Source organism: Chiloscyllium punctatum, chromosome 1 (genome assembly GCF_047496795.1).
Source record: "Chiloscyllium punctatum isolate Juve2018m chromosome 1, sChiPun1.3, whole genome shotgun sequence".
NCBI classification, from domain to species: domain Eukaryota; kingdom Metazoa; phylum Chordata; class Chondrichthyes; order Orectolobiformes; family Hemiscylliidae; genus Chiloscyllium; species Chiloscyllium punctatum.
The window spans coordinates 114,430,909-114,456,558 of NC_092739.1; the positions used below are offsets into that span (position 1 = coordinate 114,430,909).

The window sequence follows — 25,650 nt, forward strand, 5'->3', positions numbered from 1 at the left end:
GTCCCTTTCCTAATTTTCAGATTTTTAATTCTAGTTGGGAAGAAATTGTAATATTTAAATTATAGATGCAAATCCAAATGTAACATTTTCATTCCACTGGTTTGAGAAACATGAATATATATATTTAAAAGAAAGAACAATCAAATAAATTTTAAACAACCCCTCCACCATTTTAACCTCCTATAAATACAAACAGCACCAATAATGAAGGAGATGGATTATTTTTAATACACATTTTGGCAAAACCAGCCCTTGTATTTAGCTTTGGAATTAAATTTGTTTCAACTACCCAAACAAATGGGCAAATACTCATAAGCAGCCAATATAGCCGAAATAGCTTAGAAAAATCAAGGTCAAGTGGTTTGAATTTTGGCCCTCCAAACACTGGCCAAGACTTTTCGGTTAAGAAACCAACTGCAGTTCAAAATTTCTGCTACGCAAAATTGGAAAACAGTATACAAAACAAAGCAAATCAATCACATAAAACACATTAGACTGGTGACAAAGTTTTGCAAAATACTTTGAAATTAACCACTTGCAGTATTTTGGCTAGATTCACAGCAATGAATAAAATCAAACCGTTCCAGGTGAGGGCAGGGTGGAGAGGTGAGGTGAAGATTATAACACACCTAGATCTTCCTCATCTGGCAAGTTCTCCATTGACCCAAAGCTCATTGAGAGATTTGTAGAGACTGGGATGCGGGGCTTTATAGATTGCCTACGTATTGTGCCAAATGGAAAAGTTGAAGACAGACGGCTTGCCTGATGAAACGGTGTGAAGACTTCACCACTCCGAGAGCTTGTGTGCCTTTTCAGTACCCTCTGTGATACTTCTGTCTGTAAGGTGTTTATCTCATCTATAATTTCATAGATTTTGTTCACAGTGGTTGTTGATCCACCACCTGGTATTTGAACCTCTGGAATCCAACGCAAGTATCTCTGGCCCCACACTTTTAAAGCAGGACCATCGTACAGAGGAAGAAGCAGTCCATGGTGATCTACTGGTTTACTGCGCCAATTTTCATAAAACTGTTTGTAGTTAACTGAATGATCTTCACTTGTCAGTGTCCACCTGCTTATCTTTTTGCCTAGAAAAGTCTTTATCAAGTGATCAGTCTCCTCCCTGAAAAACCCTTTTTTGGATGAAGACCGATTGTGATAGGATGGACTTGATGGCAGTGACATCTGACGTTGTGGCTGAGAAAAAAAAATGGATTTTAAATGAAAATTGAAACATAAATCTACTAGCAAAATAGCTTTTCTCCAAAAAAAAAACTGAACAAGCTTTTAATGGATGTGAACAAGATCCACATGCATAACTAGTACAGATGACCAACGAACAGATAAGTCTAGAATTATACAGGTTATAGATATGTAACAAAATAGTTTATGTTGTGAGCCATTCCGTAGCACAGCAGGTATTTTTGTTTCAAGCAAAATCAGCCAATGAATCAGCATTGCATGCACACAGGCAAAATTAAAGGCAGCAGTGAGGGGTAAATTCCATTTCCAGATAGATACTTCAAATCATTACATTAAACCCCAACTGTGATTTGAATTTCTAAATGAACAAGGAGAGACTATTTCTGTCCAATGCTATTCTTCCATTAGGTAGTTCAGAAAGCTGTGGGTAATATCACATATTATTTAAATGACACCAAAAGGATGAAATTGAAGTTTCAACATATCACAAAAAGTGTAGTGTATCAACATATTTTCCTTCTCTTCCCCCTCTAGAAGAGTCCAAAAGCTGTTTCTTAGATACTATTAATCCTCAAAAATATTGTCCAAATAACAAGTGGTTATCCTTTATTCGATATCCATTTAACAAAGAGAGGGCATAATTCTTAATAAAGTACAAGTTGCTCCCCTCATGTATGCAAGGTAAGCTAATCAGCACAGATCAGCAGCAGATAGAAGTTTTCCAGTCCTTTTGGCAATGTTCCACATTTATGTATTGAACATAAGCTGTTGGTGGGATGGACAGGTGAAAGATCGGTAGGAATTTGTTCAATTAAGTTGGTATAAATGACAAAAAAAAAGTTTAGTCTGAGCAATTTAATTGACCTTGCATTTCTCTTCTTTAACTGAACTGGTAGAGCAGAAAAATGCTCAAAAACTATGTTCCTAATTAAAGAGAAAACAGATGACAATAAATTTGCATATAGCAATGATTAGGACAGATACTGCATGCAGTTTTAGGCATCCCACTGAAGGGCATGAAAGCCACGGGGAAAGTGTGCAGTGTTGACATATCAGTATGACACCAGGGAATAAAAAAAACTTCAGATACTGGAATTATTTCCACTGGGGGAGAATTTTGAAAGTACAGATTTTTAAAAGAAAATAATTTCTGATTCCAAATAAAGTTTTTCCTCCAATGTGATGTCAGTGGCACTGAATAATGGACAAAATGTCCTTCTTTCCATTAAGCTTCTTTGCAAGAGGATGATAAAAGGTAGCTTACTCAGAACAATTAATCATAGTTTATGCTACCACAATTATGAATACAAGTTTAATTGAGATGATTACATATTAGAAAAATGGCTTAAGAATTTAGGCAGCACTTTACAGTTAATTGTAATGCAAGTTTACCCCACATGCATCCTCCCAATCAAGTTAGTAAATGGATGTGGTCAAAAAAAAATCAAAGACCTTAAAATACCTCTGACATATCGAGAAAATTTTCATGGACAATCTCCAAGCAGTTCAGTGCAGGGTCCTTTGATGATATGAATAAGGCAAATTTACACAATCATGAAAAATAGAGTTTCTGTATGAACACTGCACTACTGGCAGACAATGTTAATTCTATATGGCTAATTTATAGCAGATTGCTTAATTTTCAATATTTATTCCATATATTTTGGTGTGGTTTTAGTTTTACACTTGCAATTTCTCCAAGCAAGTCCTCTGTTGCATCCAAGTAAAACAAATGCAATGGTGGACAGACTCACAATGAAATGGAATAAAGTCTACACAACTTGTTATTAGATTTTCACACATGCTTTTGTTTCAAAAGTCTGAATTGATGCTGGTCTAAGACAAGGTCTCAGATGAAATGATAAACATGGATCCTTGTTGCAGACGTTATTTAGCTACCAAAGCACAATAATTGGCAGGAGTAGGCCATTTGGTCTAGCAATAGGATCACAGTCAACCCTCGGTCTCAATGTCATACCCCTTTACACCTATAGCATCTTGAAATATGTTTATTTCTTTCTTACAGATATTCAGTGACTTAAATCTACAACCTTCTAAGATAGAGAATTCCACAAGTTCACCATCCACTAAGAAATATTCGCATCTCGGTCCAAAGTGGCCTTCTGCACATCCTGAGACAGCAATCCATTGTTCCCCCAGTCAGGGGAAACGTTGTCCCTACATCAATTCTGTTCAGCTTGTCAGAAGTTTTAATGATTAAATGAGATTCCCCCTCTTATTCTACTCAACTCGTGAATGTGTCAACTAGGCCCATATTCACTCCTATTATAAATTTATCAACCTAATCAGCATAACAACTATTTGCTGCACTCCCTCTTTTTTCTCCTTCAGGAAGACAGCCAAAATACAGAAAACCCCAGCTATGCTGTCACAAAGGCATACAGTTGCAGTAAGACTTCCTTGCTTCTGTACTCAACCCTCTAAAATGAAGGCCAACATACCATTCACCTTCCTAACTGGTGCAGATGCACACTTGCTTTCAATGACCATGTAAAGAATGCTTTGGTCCCTTTGTAAATCAACCTTTACTAATTGCCACGTAAATAATACTGACATTCTCTCTTTTCTAGCAATGTGAATTTAAAGCCCCTCGTTGAGATATTTGTATCAGGAATAGCCACAGGTGAGGGGCCTGAAGACTGGCTTTTGTGCCTTTATTTTAGGAATGCTGTAAGGAAATGCCAAGGAATTATAAACTAGTCAGCCTGAGGTCCCTGGTGGCTAGTTTTGGAGTAGATTCGAAGGAACAGGATTTACATGCATTTGGAATGGTAAGTACTGATTATGGATAGTCGCACGGCTTTGTTGATGGACAATCCTGTCTCACTAATTTGACTGAAGGTCTGTTTTCATGCTGTATGACTAACTTAATGTTTATTCACATACTACAGCAGTTGCATGTATTTTCCCATTCATTGAATGTCTCAAGGTTGCTCTGATGCCCTTCCATATCCTCACCAGTCATACTTCCATCTAGTTGTGTCATCAGCAAATTTGAAAATGTTACACTCGATTCCCTCATCCCAGTCATTGATACATGTTGTAAATTATCTAGGGCCCAAGCAGGGATCCTTGTGATACACCTCTTTGTCACCACTTTGCACTCAAAATAATTCATTTATTCCTACTCTAAAATTCTTAACCCACACAAGAATGTTAATACCAATCCCATAGGTTTTGAATTTGCACAACAACTTCTTTTGGGATTTCAAAAACTTTCTGAAAGTCTAAATATAACAAATCCATTTGCTCTCCATCATCTATGCTGCTAGTTAAAAGTTTAAAAAAACTCCAGTAGTTTATCAAAAATGATTTCCTCTCCAAAGATCCATGTTGACTTGGTGTAATAAAATATTTTGTCATTGTCCTATCATAGCCTTAACAATAGAATCTTGCATTTTCCAAACCTTAGGCTCGTTAAGTTTTTTCTTGATATTTTACGACACTACTTTGGAACTAAATACAATCCTCAAATTATTTTGTTAACCACGGTTGGGCCACTTCTCCTGTTTATTCTTCTGTCTGAAAATAAAGTACAACTACTGCATCGCATGTATCAGTTCCTTAAATATTAACCATTCCCTGTCCACAATCCTACCTTTTAATGAGGTTCCATAGTCTCAGCCAACTGACCTCTCATAACTTCATAGTTTCCTGTTTAGATTCAGGACCCAAGTTTTGGATATGATTACTTTCTATCTCAGGGAAAAATTCAAATCAGATCATAGTCACTTGATTTTTACTCAAAAAAAAACTTCACATTAAAGATTATTAATTAACCACTTTGCAAAGCATAACTAGGATAACCTAACCCAAGTTGTTTCCTCAAATTACTAGTCTAAAAATCCATTTTAGTCACATTCCAGGAATTAATCTCAGTATTATTGCTACTGTGGTTTGCCCAACTTATGTCAATTAAAATCAACCAATTATTTTGTATTGTGTGTTGCTAAGCAGTAATTATATAAATGAGTCCCAGTACCTTTAGTTATTAAAAAGGAGGAGAGAAGTGGATTCTTTTTGTTAACATGTCAGAAAATGGAGTAAGTTAGTTGATGGTAACATTTTACTGGTTTAAGTAGTTTTGAATTTATTTTGGGTGTGGCGTCACAGACTTCACTCAGCTGCCTTGAAAGAATTTGGTTATATAGCATGATTTCTTTCCCCAAGATAATTTTCTCAAAGGTCTAGATAGGTACGCTGTTCAGAGGTTCAGTGTAGACTCAATAGGCCAAATGGCCTCCATTTGCACTGCTGAGATTCTATGAGTCTACAGTTTTCACATACATCTCGAATTTCCTGATTAAGGTCATTCCCCTACCTCACCACTATAGTTTAGAGGACAAGTCCCACAAATTTCTTCTGGTAGTTGTTGCTTTTGTCTAGACTCAAGACTGATTTCATACCCAGATTCCTTGGGCCAACATTCTTTCTTACTAGGACACTTATTCTATCTTTCATCAACAATGCCACCCCACCTCCTTATCCCATCTGTTCCTCCTGAAGGGGGAATATCTTTGGATGTTCCATTCCCAAACTTAGTCACCCCACATTTTCACCACGGTAATCATATCATGCAAATAATGTATGTGTCTAGCCATATTGCAAACGCTCCCTGAATTTAGATACAGCATCCTTAGGCTTTTTTTTTACATTTTTACTCATTTACTTTTAAAACTCCAGTACCCTTTGCCATCCACTTAGGTTTTCAACTTTACTTTACATTTCCACCTCTTCCATCTTTGCTTCCCTCACTTACTGGCTAATGTTTCTGTCCCCCTCATTTAAAATCTTCCCCAATTCATAGGAGGAAATGCCACCGTTTAAATATTGATTACATTGACTTTGTAAAGGTCCCCTTTTTCCTAAAATCTATCCCATCCCTCTCCAGTCATACATTTATTTGGTCCATCATCTTATTCCTGATCTCACGACGTGGCACTGGAAGTAATCCTGTGATTACTACCTTTGAAATACTGCTTCATAAATTTTTTTCCTAGCTCCCTACTTTCTACTTGGAGGACCCCATCCCAGTTTTTATCCATCATTGTGGTACTGACATGGAGCACAATCTCTTGCTGTCTTCCTTCCACCTTCAAAATGTATTATATTCTGAAATCACTGACCCTGGCACCAGAAAAGAAACCATCCTGGCCTTAGTTCTTTGGTTGCAGACATATCTGTTCCCCTTACAATCAAACCCGCTATCACAATTATTCTCATAACACTCATCCTTGCCACACAGCTGAGCCACTCCTGGTGCAGACTTAGCTCTTGCTGCATTCCCTGAGAAACCATCTCCCTCAGCAGTATCCAAACTGGAAAATGTAAGATTGACCCTTGCACTACCTTTGATCTTTTACAATCTGGTGGTCACCCACTGTCTTTCTGCTTGTGAACACTTTACCAACTACTGTGATCATGGAAATCTCAGCCATGTGCATACTAGACAGTGAATCCAACTGCTGTTCCAGATCCAAAAAAGGTGGCTTTTCAATAGCTGAGGTTGGATACATTTCCTGCATACTTAGGATACTAGAAACATACCTGACTGAACATTACACAGGTTGAGAATTTAACTGGGCTGAACTGCCTTGCCATGATTTAGCATACCCTTTTTCTATTTGCTATAGATGTTAAAAATATTACACACACACACGTCATGGGGGGCTCCCCCCACACATTCCTTGCAGAAATTGCTGAATGAACATGGACCTTCAATTTACCAACATCTTTCTGGTCAGTGGGTGTACACTAATCAAAACCAAGTGTCCCTCTCCCAATGACACCTCACAAAAGCAAAGATACTTGGATATTTCTACATTACTAAACAAAGGTATCAGATTCGCATGTGGTATAGTTTTTTTTTTCTCCTGTACAAAAGTATCAACTACATATTGAAGCATGTGCAATTCTAAAATAAAATTTATGATAATTACCTTAATGCGTTGGGTCCTTCTAAGCTTATCAGTTTTTGGCTTTCCAACATAAACTGGATTATAAAAAAGTGCTTGAACAGAGTTCTCAAACTGCACAGACCACTCCCACACACAGGGAAGTTTCAACGATCTGCTAAGCATTCGCCGATCTTCATCAAGCTGCCAAAACAAAGAAAACACTAACTTGCTGGAAAAATTACTCCTCTTCAACAAAAACATTATTTGTATGAGGAGAGCAATGAGGTCCTTGCAGGACAGATTTCTTCCGACTACTCTGCAGTACACAGCAATGTTTTGCACAGTTATTTTACTGATCTTCAATAAATACTTCTCCCAAATTCAGTATTAAAATATATTCCAACAATACAAAATTTAAATTGTAAGATGATTTTGTTTATTACAGCACAACCTAAAGCATTGATGAAAGAGACACTGAAGTTCATAACTCTATAGATAGGAGGGGTCTGATGTTAATTTTTTTTTAAATGTGGAGTATTTTGTTTCAGGAAATTTTCCAGCACTAAAGGAGATTTGTTTCTGAATAGCTCTCCACCTCCAGCATGCTGCCACAAACACCTCTTCCCTTCCATTTCAGCAATCCGATGAGATCATTTTATCCACCATAGAAAGCCCAAACATTACCCCTTCTTTCCACAACATTTTTCCATAAAAGCAAAGATGATACCTTACCTTCTATTTATCTCCTCCCATCTCACTACACAAAAACCTAAATACATGTACTTATTTCATTTTCTGTTCATTAATCACAAGGCATTCTCCTCTATTCTCGAGGAAGATTAAACACAGGTTGGCTGACCACTTTGCAGAGCACCTTCACTCCGTGTACAAGTATGATCCTTAGGTCTTGTTCATCCATCATTTTAATTCTCTGCTCAAGTATCATCCTCACCTACAAATTTACAAACGTATGAAATAGGGGCAGAAGTACACCACGAAGCCTGGTCTGCCATTTAATGACGTCATGGCTGATTTGTTTGTGTTTTGAACGTCACATTCCTAACTATCCCAATAAATCTACAATTCTCTGAACGACCTGAAATCTGTCCATTTCCACCACCTTCTGGTAAGAGTTTCAAAGTTTGATTATACCTCAAAAATTCTTATCAGTCTTGAAGGGGAATGTGTAATTTTAAAACAGCACCCCTAGTATGACCCACAACAGGAAAATCCTTTCCACACTTATCTTGTCAAGACCATTTAGGATATCATTCCTCAATCAAGTCATCAATCACTTTTAAACTTGTGGAATCAAGTCCAGTGTTCAACATATCCTCACAAACTCAATCCTTCCAGATATTAATCTCAAACTTCTCTGAACTGCCTCTAATGTCCTTACATCCCTGCTTAAGTATGGAGACCAAATTGGACACAATAATCAAGATGTGGTCTCACTAATCTCCTGTATAACTGGAGCTTCACATCATTATTTCTATTTCAATTCCTTTCACAATGAAAGGATAGCATCTTATTCAGCTTGATTAATGTTCTACCTGATTATCTCTGGTGACTCCTGCACTGAACTTCTCTGCACCTCAGATTTCTATGGTCATTCTTTGTTTAAATAATATTTTGCTTTTGCATTCTTCCTGCCAAAATGAACGATTTCACATATTCCCACATTATACTCCAAATGCTAGATTTTTGCCCATTCATTCAACTTATCAGAAAAGCTGGCAGCATCTGAGGAGAGAAAACAGTTAAGCTATCAGTGCAGTGTCCCTTCTCCAGAACCTTGTATCCTTATATTTTAGATTCGGTGTCTGCAGTTAATCTACTTTGTCAGTATTTCTGTAGGCATTGTAATTTCTCAAACAGTTTTGAGGGCTGACTTTAGAATTGATGGCTTTTTATGCACCACTAATGGATTTTTGTTTAATTTAGATCAACCTGCAAGGTAAATAATGTGGCCTCAAGACTTCAAAGATGACTTTGGACTCTTTTGCCCAAGCTGAAGGGAAACACATACTTAAAAAAAAGTGATTTTTTAAGAAAAATTCTTATTGAATCTTGGCAATTCCATGAAGTCATTTAATGAGGGAGAGTGTATAGATCAGTGCTTCTGCACCTGGATGGCTATAGTAAAATATGTTACCTAATAGTTAAGAGGTAGTAATAGTTCAAGACCAGAGGTTTTAGAATAAAATCCTTAAGAGGTTAAAGCAGGATAATATTTAAACTCTGATATAGAAGCTATCTGCCATTCCAGTCTATTCGTTAAGTCATTTAAACTTACTGCAGTGTTAGATTCATAGACTCAGATTCTGGAAACATACACTGGACAAGGTGTATGCTTGGGTACTCAAAAGCTAGAGGTTTGTTCCTCCTTTATCAAAAAAATATTTTGCAAATCATGACATTAGACTTCTGCTGTGTTTAAGAAATCTTTCAATACATGTCATCAGTACATCGTTTCATAGATTATGGGGTGAAAGGGGAACAGTTAGGAGCAAAACATTTGTTCACTTCATCGATATTTCCTTATTTTCTACGATTAACATCCCATTCAGACTGTCTCGTGACCAATTTCTGTAGTTACTCTTGTTTAAAAAGAATACTTGCAGAATCTCTTGCCATCCATTTTTACACTTCCAGCTAGCTTCCTCTTGGACTTGAATTTCTTTGACCTGAATCATCTTCCCGTCATTCTCTGCCATTCTTTTATATTCTCACCAAATCATCTGACATGCCACTCATCTTTGCACAGTTGTATGCTTTTTCTTCCCCCCCTCCCCCCCAACCAGGTTTGATGCTTTCACTAAATTTTAGTTAACGATGATGGATCCTCCATTTAGAAATTATCTTTATAGTAGGAACCTATTTATTCAGAAAGATCCTCTGAAATATCTGCCACCATGTCCCTATTGATCTTTCAATTTGCCTAGGTTGCCAGTTAATTTTGATCAGCTATGTTCATGCCCATAGATATTCCCTTATTAAAGTTTAGGATGCTCATCTTAGATTCAATATTCTCCCTTTAATCCCAGATGTAAACTTCAAGTCAGTGTTATCACTCCTACCTCGGGGTGCCTTTATTCCAAGATCTTGAATTAATCCTGTCCTATTATACAAAGTCTAATGTAAACTGCACTCTAGTTGATTCCAGAATACACTACTTCAAGGTTCCAGAATACAACAACCTTGAAAATATTCTACAAACACTTCACCCAAGCCACTGTCAATTAGATTTTTCTAGGTTATACATACATTACAGCCACCCATGAATATTGCTGTCCCTTTATCAGAAGCACTAGTATGTATTCTTGTATGTTTCATAACATATTTTAGTTATTGTTAAGGAACCTAAAGAGTTCTCCAATTAATTACTTCTGACCCCAACTATTCTTCATTTCCATCCAAACTGATTTCACATCCTAATCTCTTGAACAAAGATAATCATTAACTATTGAGCAAATGCCATCCTTGACTCCCCCGCCTCCAATCACACCACCACCCAAACTTTACCGAGGTTCCCATTTTTCCGAGTGACATAGATCTCTCAGTGCTCAGGAACAAATCATGGTCACCCTGCATTCTGTAATGGCTTTCAAGTCACTTTTTTTTGCCATTTGATCCCTTGTCCCAACCATAGTTATGCATTTTGTAAGCACACTGGCACCAGGACAATTCAAGTATAGACTGCCACAACTACACAGCACCATCTCCACTAGCTTTGGTTGAGTGACCCATGATCTGGTACCCACCTTTCTCACAATAGATTTTAAGCCATATGTGCATTTCTCAAATGCTATGTATCTTGTGCCAATTAGTATGCAACTCAATAATCCAGTGATTATAACCTTTGCAGGTCCAGTTTTTTTCGCGTCATTTCCTTGTACTCCAGGCAGAACCTTTTTCCTTGTGCTCCCTTGGTCACTGATATCTACATAGACTATGACAATTGGATCTCTCCACTTCCCTTGCAAGTTCCATTCCAGCCCCAAATAGATGTCGCAAACTCTGGCAGTGGACAGACAGAGATCTGGACTCTTGTTGTTTGCTGCAAGGGATAATATCACTACACTATCCTCTAACAACATTCCATGTTGCTCCCACATTTGAATGGCTTCCCAAACCCATGGTGTCAAGGTCACCTTGCTTGTGAATCCTATCCAAACAAGCGGAGACCCCAAACCTATTGAGCAATTTCTTAGGCTGACATTCCTATCCTCTAGATTCTATTATCTTCACATGCTGTGACATACTTCTAATTCACCAAATTAGAATATGCTATCGAAAGTAGCAATGACTCCCTCATGATACAAAGAATCCAGGTAACCTTCCCTCTATGATGTAATACTGTTTCTGTTGTTCAGCTTCCAGTTCAAAGTCAAAACCCAAGCTGTTCAAATTTCAAGCACTTGCTACAGATATGGTGTGCTGGATCATTGAAAATATCTAGAAACTCCCACACACTTCATTCCTGACATCACTTGTTCTGCCATTCTTAATTAATTGTAATTAGTTATATTGTAACCTCAGACTCCTAAATTGTTCCAATAAATCTAAATGCAAGCTCCAGGAACTGCATCTCATCTTCTGATTAAGCATTTTATAGTAATCCAGATTCCACAGAGTTCACCAATTTCAGATAATAGCCTCTGCTCCTTTTTTTTGTAAAGAGGTTTGAACAGTTGCAGTTAGTAACAATCCTACAGTTTCCATTCACAGTTCCTCGAGATCAATCTTCTGTTTCTTGCTTGTTCCATTATCCATCTCCTTTGTTTTTCATCATCCATGGACATTTGATCAATGTTAACCCCTACCCTATAAAGGTGTAAGGTATGTCACTTGACTGGTCCTGAAATCTAGATTAATGCTCTTGGAACAAGAGTTCAAAATCTCACCAAGGTGGAATAGAAAGCTCAATCTATAAAACAGAATAGAAGACTGGTCTCAACAATATTCAAAATATTATCTGATAGTCATTATGAACTCAAAACATTAATTCAGTTTCTCCACAGATTTTCAGTGCTGCTGGGTTGCTGTGGTATTTTGTTTTATTTCAGATCTTCAGCATCCACAGTAATTTGCTTTTATATGAAATTAACATCCATCAGATTCATTAATGGCCTTTAGGAAAAGAAATCTGCCAAAATTAGAGTCTGGGCCTTCATGTCATTAGAGACCCACAATGATGTAATTGGTTCCGAACTAGCCTCTGAAATAGCATAATCAGCCATTTAATTCAAGGGCAATTTTGAACAAGCAATACATACTGGCCTTGTCAATGGTACCCATCTCCAAACAAAGAATAAGGATGGAGAGAAAGACAATTCCTTTTTTGCTCCACCTGTTTCTGCTTTCTCTGCCTCACCTGACCTTTTCCCAACTCTGATAACAGGGCAATCTGAAACATAACTCCATTTTTTTCCCCTGTAGATTGCTGCCAGATCAGCCAAGCATTTTCAGAATTTTTTGCTTTTATCTTGGATTCCTGGCAACTAGATTATTTTGCTTTTATGAAAAATAAAGGATTGCTCCAATTGAAGTTTGAAATTCCTTTTAGCAGCATAAACTCAGAAGCAGATCTCATTTATGTAGGCTTTAGAAATGTATTTTACTAGTTTGAGAACCATGATTAAAATTTGGACACCACAAAATCTGGCAATTCAAAAGAAATTGACAAAGAATTTTAAAAAGGCATTTCATAACAAGGACACTTACCATTTGGTTATTATCCCTTTGGCATGGCGAATTGAACAGGAAGGTGCTAAAAATAGGGATGTACATGCTGTCTGATAATATAGTCAGGTAGGTCTCTGTAAACTCAAAGGCTGGTGGATGTTGCTGAAGTAGCTGCCACATACATTCCAAGAACAGAAGAAATACTGGCACCTCCGATGTAAAAGGAAAAATGCAGGAAGAATTACTTTTGTCAAAGCATATGCTATTTTTCAAATGAATAAGAATAAGACAATGACTAATTCATTCTTTTTAACTACTATAGGCAAGACAAATGGGCTCACACTTCAACTTTTCCATTAAGATTGCTCACAGTTTTCTTCATTTAAAAGGCTTTGTGATGGGAACACATGTTCCAGTGCTGCCCACTTTATCATGTCCTCTTTTGCTAGTATAATAATATATTTTTTCCACATCCTCCTCTCATTCTAAATGCAAAACTTGGCTTCTTAAATTTCATTTCACTAATTCAGAATGCATTTCAGAAAGAGACCATTCAGCCCATTGAGACTGCACTGACCCTCCAAAGACCATCCCATCCAAACCCAACCTCCATCAGATCCTCATAACCCTGCATTTACCACAGCTAATCCACCTAGCCCACACACTCCTGGACATTATGGAGCAATTCAGTATGGCTAATCTACCCAACAGTCACATTTTTGGACTATGGGGAGAAAACCAAACTGACACAGGGAGTGTGTGCAAACTTCACACTGACAGTTGCCCAAGGGTGGAATCAAAGCTGGGTTCCTGCCGCTGAGAGGCAACAGTGCTAACCATTGGAGAAACACAGATGGCTCAGTCTCCACATTCAATGGATGATCATCTGGTGAAGATACCTGGAAGAAGCAAACATTCTCCTCCTACCACCTTTCAACATTCCAAAAGGAATTAGATTGGGTCTGGCTAGGTCAGTCAGTTAGAATGTGGTGCAGAATAATGCTGACATTGCCGGTTCAAGTCCCACATAGATACAGTATTCCTTCAGGATGCAATGTTTCATGATATTGCTGCTGGACTAACTATTGCTAGGATCTGATTTCTTAGTTGTGGAATCACTTCATCCCAGAGACCCACAGGGTCAGTGTTTCGATCCCACCAAGGCAGGTGGAGGAATTAGAATTCAATACAGATTTAAGTCTAATGACCAGGTCCATTGTCAACTGTCGTAAAAACCCACTGATGTCCTTTAAAGGAAACTGGCATCTTTACCTGATCTAGCGCATGTGACCAGAGATCCACAGCAACGTGACTGACAGCTAATCACCCTCTGAAATAGGCTCCAAAGCCATTCAGTATCAATAGAATAGAAGTGAAATTGGATGGGCCACCTGCCATCAACTAAGACACCTCGGATCAGTCGACCCTGCAAAATCCTCCTTATAAACATCTGATGGAAGAAGTTTCACAGACTAGTTAAACAGAAACCTGACATACTCATACACTTAGAATTATTCCTTACACCTTGGACATATAGTCAGGATGAAGTTGCTCTCGGAGTCCTAGGACCTCCTATCTTCCACATATCTTCAGGCCAAAGGTGGGCATGGAAGCCTCCTGCTGATTAACATGTACCGCCCGGAGGGTGGTAAGGACACAATGTACTCTGGGTGGGGGGCTTCAATATTCATCACCACGTTGCTTGGCAGCAGCTGAATCCTAAAAGACATATCTACTAGACTAGGTCTGCAGCAGGTGAAGGAACCGACAACAGGGAAAAGCAGATTACCCTCATCCTCAACAAACTGCTGCTGCAGATCTAACTGTCTATAACATTGGAAAAAAAAAAGAGAGAGTGACCACTATACAGAACTTTTGGAAGGAAGTCCCAGCTTCACACAGAATACCACACATTGTGTTATTGGGCACTATGGCTGTAACAAATGGGATAGACTTAATCAGCTCTAGCAACTCAAAACTGGACATTCATGAAGTGCTTATGGGCTATCAGCAGCAGCCACTATATACCAACACAATCTGAAAACTCAACCAGCATGACCCTCAATCTGCTAATATATTAAGCTAAGGAATCAATAAAGAGAGCAATTCAGCAGCACCAAGCATATGTATAAACCTGGTGAAGCTATCAAATAGGAATGCACTTAAAATAGTTTAAAACAGCAAATGATAGTTGGGGACAAATGATTCCACAACCAAGAGATCAAAGCTCTGGAGTCCTGCCACATCTAGAAAATGAAATTTAGGGGATAACAAACAATTCATGATAGTAGGTGGCTCCAGAAATATCCCCATCCTCAATAACTGGAGAGCCCAGCATGCAGCAGCAATTGAAACAATCTTCAGTCACAAATATGAATGGGGCCAGAAAACGTATCAACCATTATCTAATGGCAGTGCAGACTCCATGGACCAATGGCCCAATTCTGCTCCTATGTCTTATGGTTTCCTAGGCCCAACTTACAGCTACCTTTATCAATGGCTTTTGCCACTTAAGACTTAGGTTGGAACAATGTCCACAGATGATTGCCAATGTTCACCACTATCATTCACAACTTCAGATATCATGTTGAAATGCAACAAGACCCAGACAATATCCAGACTTGGGCTGACAACTGGAACTAACATTCACATCACACAAATGCCAAGTAATGACCATCTCCAATAAGAGATGAACTACCAACATACTGACAGTGGAGGGTTGCTATTGACTAGGACCAGGACGGCTCGGTGGCTTAGTAGTTAACACTGCTGCCTCAGGGACCTGAATTAGATTCCAGCCTCGGGCGACTATGCAAACTCCACACAGACAGACATTCTCCCAGTGGCTGTGTGGGTTTCCTCCGGGTGCTCCGGTTTCCTCCCACAGTCCAAAGATGTGCAGGTTAGGTGAATTGGCCATGCTAAATTACCTACAATGTAGGTTATTAGTCAGGGCTCTGGGTGGGTTACTCTTTGGAGGATTGGTGTGGACTGGTTGGGCCGAAGAGCCTGTTTCCACACTGTAGGGATTCTAAATCTAATTATAATCTCAACTGGGCCATCCATATAAATACTGTGCCTACAAGAGCAAGTCAGAGGCCAGGAATCCTGCAGTGAATAATTCACTGACTCCCAAAATCTTGTCCATCATTTATGAGGCACAGATCAGGAGTGTGAGGATTACTGCAGCTCCAACAACACTCAAGCAGCTTGACACCAACAGGACAGAGCAGTCTGCTCGATTGGCATTACATCCACAACCTTCACTCCCTCCACCATTGCTGCACATTACCATGTACAAGATACACTGCAGTAATGCACCAAGGCTCCTTAGGTAAAACCTCCCAAACCCATTGCCTCTACCATTTAGAAGGACAAAGACAGCAGACACAACATCACCACCTGCAAGTTCCCTTCCAAGCTACTCACCATCCTGCCTTGGAAATATATTACCATCCCATCAGTTTTCACAGTCAAAGTCTTAAAACACCCTCCCAAATGGCACTTTAGCTATACCTAGACATCATGGACAATAGCAGTTCAAGGCAGCAGCTCACCACCACTTTCTTCAGAGCAAGTAGGGAAGGGCAATAAATACTGGCCGAATGCTCACATCCCATGCATGAACAACAAACATGTCCTCTGTTACATATCAATCTGCTTTTCAAATACCTATAATCCCATGCAAGCAGAGTACCTGTCCTTTCACCTTCACTCTTCTCACCACTCGAAGCTCAAATACTTATCCTGGGTTCAATAGCATCAGCACTTCATCCAACTTAGCGTATGCTTACAAGGTGTCATTGGGCACTGTATTGACAGAATGCAGACTAATGATTTTTGCTTCACAGTTCTGCTTGGTCTATAAACTATGTCTGCTCCTGCTTGCCTGCCACTTTAAACCTCCATTATATTTCTACCTTACTTGACATAAGCTTGAAGTACATCGCCTCTTACTTACAAAGATGTCATGGCATTCGAACCTTGATTTTAAGAGCTTTCTGATTTAATTACAATTAAACATGGTTTTAGAAATCAAGCATGAGTGATGGAAAAAGATAGACCAGATCTAAAAATTGAAGTTCTAAATTGGAGGAAGGCTAATTTTGACGGTATTAGGCAAGAACTATCAAAAGCTGATCAGGGCCAGATGTTCTCAAGTAAAAGGGATGGTTGGAAAATGGGAAGCCTTCAGAAATGAGAGTCCAGAGACAGTATATTACTCTTAAGGTGAAAGGAAAGGCTGGTAGGTGTAGGGAATTCTGGATGACTAAAGAAATTGAGGGTTTGGTTAAGAAAAAGGACACAAGCATATGTCAGGTATAGACAGGAGCGACTGGGTGAATCCTTACAGTATAAAGGCAGCAGGAGTAAACTTGAGGGGGAAATCAAGAGGGCCAGAAGGGTACATGAGATAGCCTTGGCAAATAGAGTTAAGGAGAATCCAAAGGGTTTTTACAAATACATTAAGGACAAAAGGGTAACCAGGGAGAGAATAGGGCCTCTCAAAGATCAGCAAGACAACCTTTGTGGAACCGCAGAAAATGAGGGAGATACTAAACAAGTATTCTGCATCAGTGTTTACGTAGCAAAGGACATGGAAGATATAGAATGTAGGGAAATAGATGGTAACATCTTTAAAAATGTCCATATTACAGAGGAGGAAGTGCTGGATGTCTTGAACTCGTAAAGGTGGATGAATCCTCAGGACCTGATGAGGTGCACCCCTAGAATTCTGAGAGAAGCTAGGGAAGGGATTGCTAGGCCTCTTGCTGAGAAATTTGTATCAATAGTCACAGGTGAGGTGCCAGAAGACCGGAGGTTGGCTATCGTGGTACCACTATTTAAGAAAGGTGGTAAGGACAAGCCAGGGAACTATCGGCCAGTGAGCCTGACCTCAGTCGTGGGCAACTTGTTGGAGGCAATCCTGAGGGACAGGATGTACATGTATTTGGAAAGGCAAGGACTGATTATGGATAGTCAACATGGCTTTGTGTGGGGGAAATCATGTCTCATGAACTCGATTGAGGTTTTTGAAGAACAAAGGATTGATGAGAGCAGAGCAGTGGATGTCATCGATATGGACTTCAGTAAGGCATTCGACAAGGTTCCCTATGGAAGACTAGTTAGCACGGCTAGATCTCATGGAATACAGGGGAAACTAGCTATTTGGATACAGAACTGGCTCAAAGGTAAAAGACAGAGGGTGGTGGTGGAGGGGGGTTGCTTTTCAGACTGGAGGACTGTGACCAGTGAAATGCTACAAGGATTGGTGCTGGGTCTTCTACTTTTTGTCATTTATATAAATGATTTGGATGTGAACATAGGTCGTCTCATTAATAAGTTTGCAGATGATACCAAAATTGGAGGCGTAGTGGACAGCGAAGAAGATTACTTCAGATTACAATGGGACCTTGATCAGATGGGCCAATGGGCTGAGGAGTGGCAGATGTGGCAGTTTAATTCAGATAAATGAGAGGTGCGGCATTTTGGGAAAGCAAATCTTAGCAGGATGAGGTATGCTTTCATTTATTGGTCAGCGTATTAGGTGTAGGAGTTGGGAGGTCATGTTGCGGCTGTACAGCACATTGGTTAGGCCACTTTTGGAAAATTGCGTGCAATTCTGGTCTCAGTTGTGAAATTTAAAAGCGCTCAGAAAAGATTTACAAGGATGTTGCAAGGGTTGGAGGATTTGGGCTATAGGGAGAGGCGGAATAGGCTGGGGCTGTTTTCCCTGAAGGGTCGGAGGCTGAGGGGTGACTTGATAGAGGTTTATAAAATAATGAGGGGCATGGATAGGATAAATAGACAAAGTGGGGGTGTCCAGAACTAGAGGGCATAGGTTTCTGGTGAGAGTGTGTAAAGATATAAAAAGGGACCTAAGGGGCAAACTTTCCACACAGAGGGTGGTACGTGTATGGAATGAGCTGCCAGAGGAAGTAGTGGAGTCTGGTACAATTACAGCATTTAAGAGGCATCTGAATGGGTATATGAATAGGAAGGGTTTTGAGGGATATGGGCCAAGTGCTGGCAAATGGAACTAGCTTAGGCTGGGATTTGTGGTTGGCGTGGATGAGTTGGACCAAAGGGTCTGTTTCTGTCTCCATGATTAATTGGAGGATAGCTACATCACTTTCACTCCCAGGTATTCATATGTGAGCTGGTTCTTTGCATGGGATTCCACTGTTGGTACAGGGTCAAAGTGACCCACAACCTTAAGGTCCAACTGCTTTACATCTGTATGCTCCTGGGCCACAGGCTCTTGTCCTCCATTGCAGATTTTCCATTACTTCTCTTTTGCACTGTTGGTTCGTAACCATTTACACGTCCTTGAACTCATTTTCTGTGTTTTTGTACCTGATTTATCAAGTCAGTTTGCAATTTTATCATTCCGACACTCACTCCATCAGAATGCTCATTTGTTCATTTTACGTACCTGTGAATTTCTACAAGCTTGAAAACTTGTTCATTCTTCCTCCAATTAAAAGTCATCAACTTGAAATACAACTGTTTCTATCTCTAGACACTGACAAACCTAGTTGACTGCTTCCAGTAATTTAAAGTAACAAAATATACAAGCTTATCAAATATTCAGTCCTATAGAGACTTAAAGTACTTAAAGCAAAAAAGACTTGTGGAATTAAAAATTCTCATTGATACCTTGGCTGAAGGTTTTGATTCAGTTTACTTCCAGTAAGTAAAACTTTCTAACTACAAACCCCTAAAAGTCAGCAAGCTGCCTATGTCATAAGTGGTAGCAACTCAATGAAACTTTTCCTACTTCCTCACTATGTCCCAACCAAGATCATATTAGATCATACTATTTGGGAAAAGGTGCAGGAATAAGGAACACATTGTGAAACAATCAACTTTTCCTCCATATACAACACTACTTCAAAATCAAACAGAGGAAGATGTAAGAAGTACCTCAAATTAGGTTTGAGATATGTTTTCTATTTAACAAATCACCTCAGGTTATGCAGATATTAATCTGTCTGAGTGACTACTTCTTGATTTTACCACTTTGGTGCACAGAAATTTGATAAACATGACCCAATCTGATAATTGAGAGAGAGTGCGCTACTGCACCTCAGCTTAAGACTTTTATTCACATATTGCCTCAGTCAAAAAATAAAGAATATATTTAAAACAATTTGCATAAAAAATGACATTCATTTAATATACTACAAAAGTCACATCGTACATCAACATCGGACACGGCTGACTAAGTTAAATTTAGCATTTGAGAGAAATTGTTTATGAAGCATAATTATTCCAACCTTACCTCTTTATCATTGTTTCGCAGAAGATTACATCTGTCCAGAAAGCAATAGCAGCCCATCACCCATTCCTTCTGAATTAAACTTTGGAAACCAGATATTGTTCTAAAATGTGGGTCTATGATCACCTGGACTAGACTTGCAATTAGACAGCAAAGATCACAGCAATTCTCTTCTGAGGGGGAGAAAAAAAGACAAGAACACACTTAAAATGGGCTTTCTGATGTGAAGGAAAAGCAATTCTGGCTGGGGAATGAGGAAAAAAAATTGAACAGAACTTCATTCCTTAAAAAAAGTTTTTATTTTAAATAAAAGTGTTAGGATGAAATAAAGTCAACAAAATTTACAGAAATTAAATCGTACCTTCCACATTACATTCCGATCTTAAAATATTTCAATATTGTAAGAATTCAATGTCATGCAAAAGAAAAAGTAACCAAACTCTTCCCTACCCATAAGCACCACAGTTGTGTTTTTATGTTCCAGGCATTCAACAATATCCAAGGCTTTCTTCAGACATTGCCTGTGAAGGAACACATTTCAATTAAATATTTTTGACCACTTATCTTTTTTTTTTAAAATGAGCACAAGAAATTCTAAACATATCAATGCCCTCTTCCAGTTGTCCTTCAATTCTTTTACCAGCAAGAGACCATGGGTCGATAAATATATGGGCACTGCTTGTGAAAATGCACATATATAGAGACAAAAAGCTAGGGTCAATATTGGCCCATGGCCCATACTTTCTACACAAGCTGCCAGCACTGCTGCAAATCCATGCAGCTCACATGTAGACCAACATTCCAACTCTCTAAACAAGCTTGGACAGCAGTAACAAAAAAGTCTGGGATGAAATAGCAACAATTGTTAAGAGGAGACCATATATTGCATGACTCCTAATGCTCCAAAAGTAAAATGTTAAAAATTTGCATTAGAAAATAGTTTTACATTTGGTTGGTAGCCTCTAAACAACCCTGAGTGGTGCAGCTTGATGTTTACCTTAGGAGAGAAAAACAAAATCACAAAACAGGCATTAGATCCCTAATTTACATATGCAAAGGACCCACCCCCTATTCAACCACTCCACCAGGCTGTCCAGAGAATCGGTCTCAATTTCATGAGAGTTTTGCCAGAAATTCTTCTGGTACAGGACAAGGTTAGTACAATTGGATTCTTGTGCCTTCTTGTGCTGTAAACCATGTGCAATATATTGCAAATGAGTATTTTAATTTAAGGTCACCTTAGGTGACACCCACATTTCTTGAATGACCAATTTTTATAAAAAAGCAAAAGTGCAAGACAGCTACTTGAACATGTACTCCTACTGTCATCTAAATCTTCAGGCAAGGAGGAGTAAAGGGAAAAGAAAAAATATCAATGCAAAATAATGTAACTTATTCAAAGTTTTTCAGTCTTGGAGGCGATTTTCCTGTTACGTTACCCACTACTGCCCTGATACCTAGAAATTTCATAAAATGGGCTATTGAAGTATTATCGGATTTGAAATGGAAGAATGCTGGTGGTGATGTGGTAGAAAAAACGCTTGGAAGTTCATGTTGCTCACTTAATTCTTGGCTTGTTTGACACGACGACAAGGGTAATAGTTCAAAAAGTATTTCAGTGACTTGGAGTGATTTGGTGTGACCATGGCTATGAAAGGCACTATATTAATGCAAGCCCTTTCATGGTTCAGTCCTGTTTCCTGTATCACAAGAACAAAATTTTACAATGTGAAGTTTGTAGTGAAAGAATGAATTGCATCATCCAAGCCTCAGCCTTTTGTACTGGCAACCACATTATGACACAAAGCAACAGAAGTGTAAATGTATTTGGGGAAAACAAAAAACAGGAAAAGTTAAACAAAAACCCAATAGGAAGTTAAAGCATCGTGATAAAAGACACTACCAATAAATCTTCTTATTAAATAAAGGTTCCGAACCAGTCTGAAAATCATCTAGTTTCACTTCATAGAATCATTCAGTAAAAAAGGAGGACCTGTGGCCCATCAAAGCTACACTAAACCTAAATGAGTCTCATAGCTTATATGTTATGACATTTCAAGCACTCATCCAAACTCAGATTGCCCACCTCAACTACCCTCAACAGGCAGTGCATTCCAGATCCCCATCACATGAGTGAAAAAAACCGTTCAAATCCCCTCTAAATGACTTTTCACCCTTACAATTATGCCCTCATTGTTGACCCTTCAACTAACTGGAATGGCTAATTTGCATTCATCCTGTCCACACCCCTTATCTTGTACACTTGTCTCAGCTCTCCCTTCAACCTTCTCTGCTCAAAATCAAAACAACCTGAGCTTATCCCCAATGTCTCTTCATAGTTATAGTGCTCCATCCCAGGCAACCTCTGAGTCACCTCTGCACCCCCTCTAGTATAATTAAATCCATTTTATAGGTGTGGAGACCAGAACAGTGGCATTCTGCCATTCATTGAGTACCCTCTTGAATTCTTGCCAACATTTTGCATTGAATGGTGGGACATTCTTCACTTTTAAGGCACAGGATTTTATGATTCAACATGCAAGTATACACTACTGAAAAATACAAGTGTGCAGAAACAATACATATATTTCTTTATTCTTTCATGAAATGTGAATGTTACTGGCAAGGGCAACATTTGTTGCCCATCTCTAACTATTCTTAAAGGAGTGGCTAGCTAGGCAATCTGAGAGCAGTAAAGAACCAACTACATTAATGCTGTGGATCCACATAGTCACGGGTAGGGTGGACTGGACAAAGGCAGCAGATTTCTTTCCCTAAAGGAAATTAGTGAATCAGACAGGATTTAGAATTACTGTATTTGGGAATCATTGCATGATCATTACAGAGATTAGCTTTCTGTTCCAAATTTGTGAATTGCATTTAATGGTGGGACATTCTTCACTTTTAAGGAATTATTTGTAACTAACTTAGCATGGAATATTCTAAAATCTCATTTAAATGAAAGCAAAATAAATTTTATAGTTACTATAAATACAAAATTAAATAAAGCTGAACAGCAATTGGACAAGCAAATGTTTTGCTAATTGAGAGCCACAGGAAACAGCTAAGAACAGTATATGGTCCCCCCCCCAGAAAACTTAAGCTGTTTAATGCTCCTGCAGTAGATTAGCAAAAAGGAAAAAACAAAGTTTTAACAACTAGCATAATATGTTGTATCGCTTCATAGTTTCAATATAATCTCATTATGATGAACACAAAGTATAAAAAGGGATCAAAACCAAAAGGACTGCAGATGCTGTAAACCAGAAATAAAAACAAATTGCTGGACAAGCTCAGCAGGTCCGACAGCATCGGAGGAGAGAAATCAGCATTAAGGTTTCAGATCGAGGAACCCTTCCTCAGAACAATAAAAAGGGATGTTGGCTTTAATTATGACCAGATTAATGGAATAACTTTATTACTGCAGAATTAAGTATTTCTGCTGGGAACAATCCTACCCAATACACCAATGGGTTCACAAGGCTGACCACACAATATTCATGATTTAAGAATAACATACAAAAAGATGCACAAACCTGATAACTTCCAGCCAGTTCGAACTCTCCAAAGCAGACAGCCATTTAATATCAGTCTCCCAGAATTCAGAAGCATTTTCTGGTCAAGAACAATTGCATAGAGAATAACAATGAATATATCTAGATTAATAGATAAGTTTATCTGGCTGAACCAATATTGATTTCAGACCATAATGCCTACATTTTCTAATAATATTAAGTTAGTTTTGTGCATGTTGTTGAAACATTTAGGAATTTTGGAAATTAATTCAAATACATAGCTAGTTTGAAATCAATTTACAGTTTTCTTATAAATTAATAAGAAAACTGTATTATTTATGACTCAGTCTAGTTAAATACTGAATAATCTGCATATCTCTATGCAAATCCATTACTCCATAACGTGAAAGGATTGTAATACAGGAGGGTCCATATTTGCCAAATGTCAACTGTAGTTTTAACTTTCTAGAATGCTTGAAACATATTACAATTAAAAGTTAACCCACAATATGTTGTTAATAATAATATACAGCATACACATTTAACAAGCAAGAAAAACCCATTACCACCGTCCAAAAGGTGGCTCCAATGTACAAAGTGAGTTTACCTGTAAGGAACAACTGCTTAAACCTGCTGTAAGAAGCCTGTATTTCCTGTAGAGTTGGAAGAGTGGCTGAAAGGATCTCAGTCCTGACCATGTAATTCACAGAATGGGTTTCACCAAGAATTTGGAGCTGCCTGTGAATCCAAAGCAGAGAATGGAACCATTAGTTTAGTAAAAGCCTTGCAAGTGAGGGGTAGAAACAGAACATTTTAAACTTTATATATTTCTTACAAATGCTGCGTGCACACAATCATCCTCGGTGTACATATATCCAACAAATGGAGAGATCTACTGAGGCAGAGTCCACTGGAAAATACTGGAATACTCCATTATTGACTAGATTTTTAAAATTGAAAAATAAACAAGAAATAAAGTAGTGAAATGAAATTGCAAGGTCTTACTTCAAACAAAACCGATGTTTGAAACTCATTCACAGGTTTTATTGCCAATCCCTATTCGCTTGAGATAGTGGTGGTGAGCCATCCATTTGGTGTAACTAGACCCACAATACCATTTTGGAGGGAGTTCCAGGATTCTGACCCAGTGACACTGAAGGAATGGTGATATATTTTGAAGTGAAGTGTGGATGTGAGTGCCTTGGAGGAGAATTTACAGGTGATGTTCCCATTTATCTGCTGCTCTTGTCCTTTTAGTACCAGGTGCCATTCCTCCCAACTGTCAAATAGGTACTTCATGTTGACGACTACTGGGTAGAAACAAAGGCACCATATGTACTTCTGAGATCTAGAGGGCAAAAGTTTTTAAAAAAAGGTCTTCAAGTGCTACAAATAATGTCTCTGACCAAGCTCGCCAAACTGGGGAAGAACAAACCTGTTAAACTGGGTCTGATAACTACCTCAGTTTGGTAGAGTGGCAGAAAGTAGGAAGTGGTCTTCCATAAGGAAGAGTGTGTTACAACCACTGCCGGTCATGGTTACATTAACAATTTGACTCAAATCAAAAGCATAATTTTTAAATGTGCAATGACACCAAAGTAGGGGGAGGGCAATAGTCATACTGAGGAGAACTGCAACAAATTACACATGGACATCAACTTTATTTGCTATTTTAGAAAGGTTATTAAACACAAATGAAATAACACATTCTGGTAAGAATGAGAAGTGGGTGCAAGTCTAGGTTGGGTAAAAGGAACAAAAAAAATCTCCTGCACAAATACATTGATCACTTTTCTTTACATCATAGGTTAGCAGACCATAACAAAAGCAAACCAAGTATCAGGTGCTAGGAGGGGTCAGAGTACGAAGGAAGTAATTAAGTAAAAATCAAGGTTGACGTACATATGAGTGTGCCTGGAGTGTAGTGAATTCTGAGATTATGCCTTCTAGTCTTACTGTCTTCCACAAAACCCCTCTCCATCTACTGTCAAGCCCCCTAAGAATTCTACACGTTTCAATAAGGTCACCTTTCATTCTAATCTCC

At 38.6% G+C, this 25,650-nt stretch overlaps 1 protein-coding gene across 4 annotated transcripts in view; it reads right to left on the reverse strand.

Moving 5' to 3' along the window:
- Window positions 1-25,650, reverse strand: part of mtmr12 (myotubularin related protein 12) — an 83,461-nt gene that overhangs the window by 3,069 nt on the left and 54,742 nt on the right. The window contains exons 10-17 of one of the 4 annotated variants that reach the window (XM_072572568.1): window positions 24,214-24,344; window positions 23,628-23,706; window positions 20,542-20,612; window positions 20,095-20,264; window positions 12,849-13,019; window positions 7,164-7,322; window positions 2,666-2,722; window positions 1-1,197 (exon numbers count right to left, since the gene is read on the reverse strand). The exon at window positions 1-1,197 is cut by the window's left edge and continues 3,069 nt beyond it. In XM_072572568.1, coding sequence (XP_072428669.1) covers window positions 619-1,197; window positions 2,666-2,722; window positions 7,164-7,322; window positions 12,849-13,019; window positions 20,095-20,264; window positions 20,542-20,612; window positions 23,628-23,706; window positions 24,214-24,344 — 1,417 coding nt within the window. In that variant the 3' untranslated portion in view covers window positions 1-618. The remainder of the gene's footprint in view (window positions 1,198-2,665; window positions 2,723-7,163; window positions 7,323-12,848; window positions 13,020-20,094; window positions 20,265-20,541; window positions 20,613-23,627; window positions 23,707-24,213; window positions 24,345-25,650) is intronic. The other 3 variants (XM_072572586.1, XM_072572577.1, XM_072572596.1) reach the window with 3 other exon arrangements.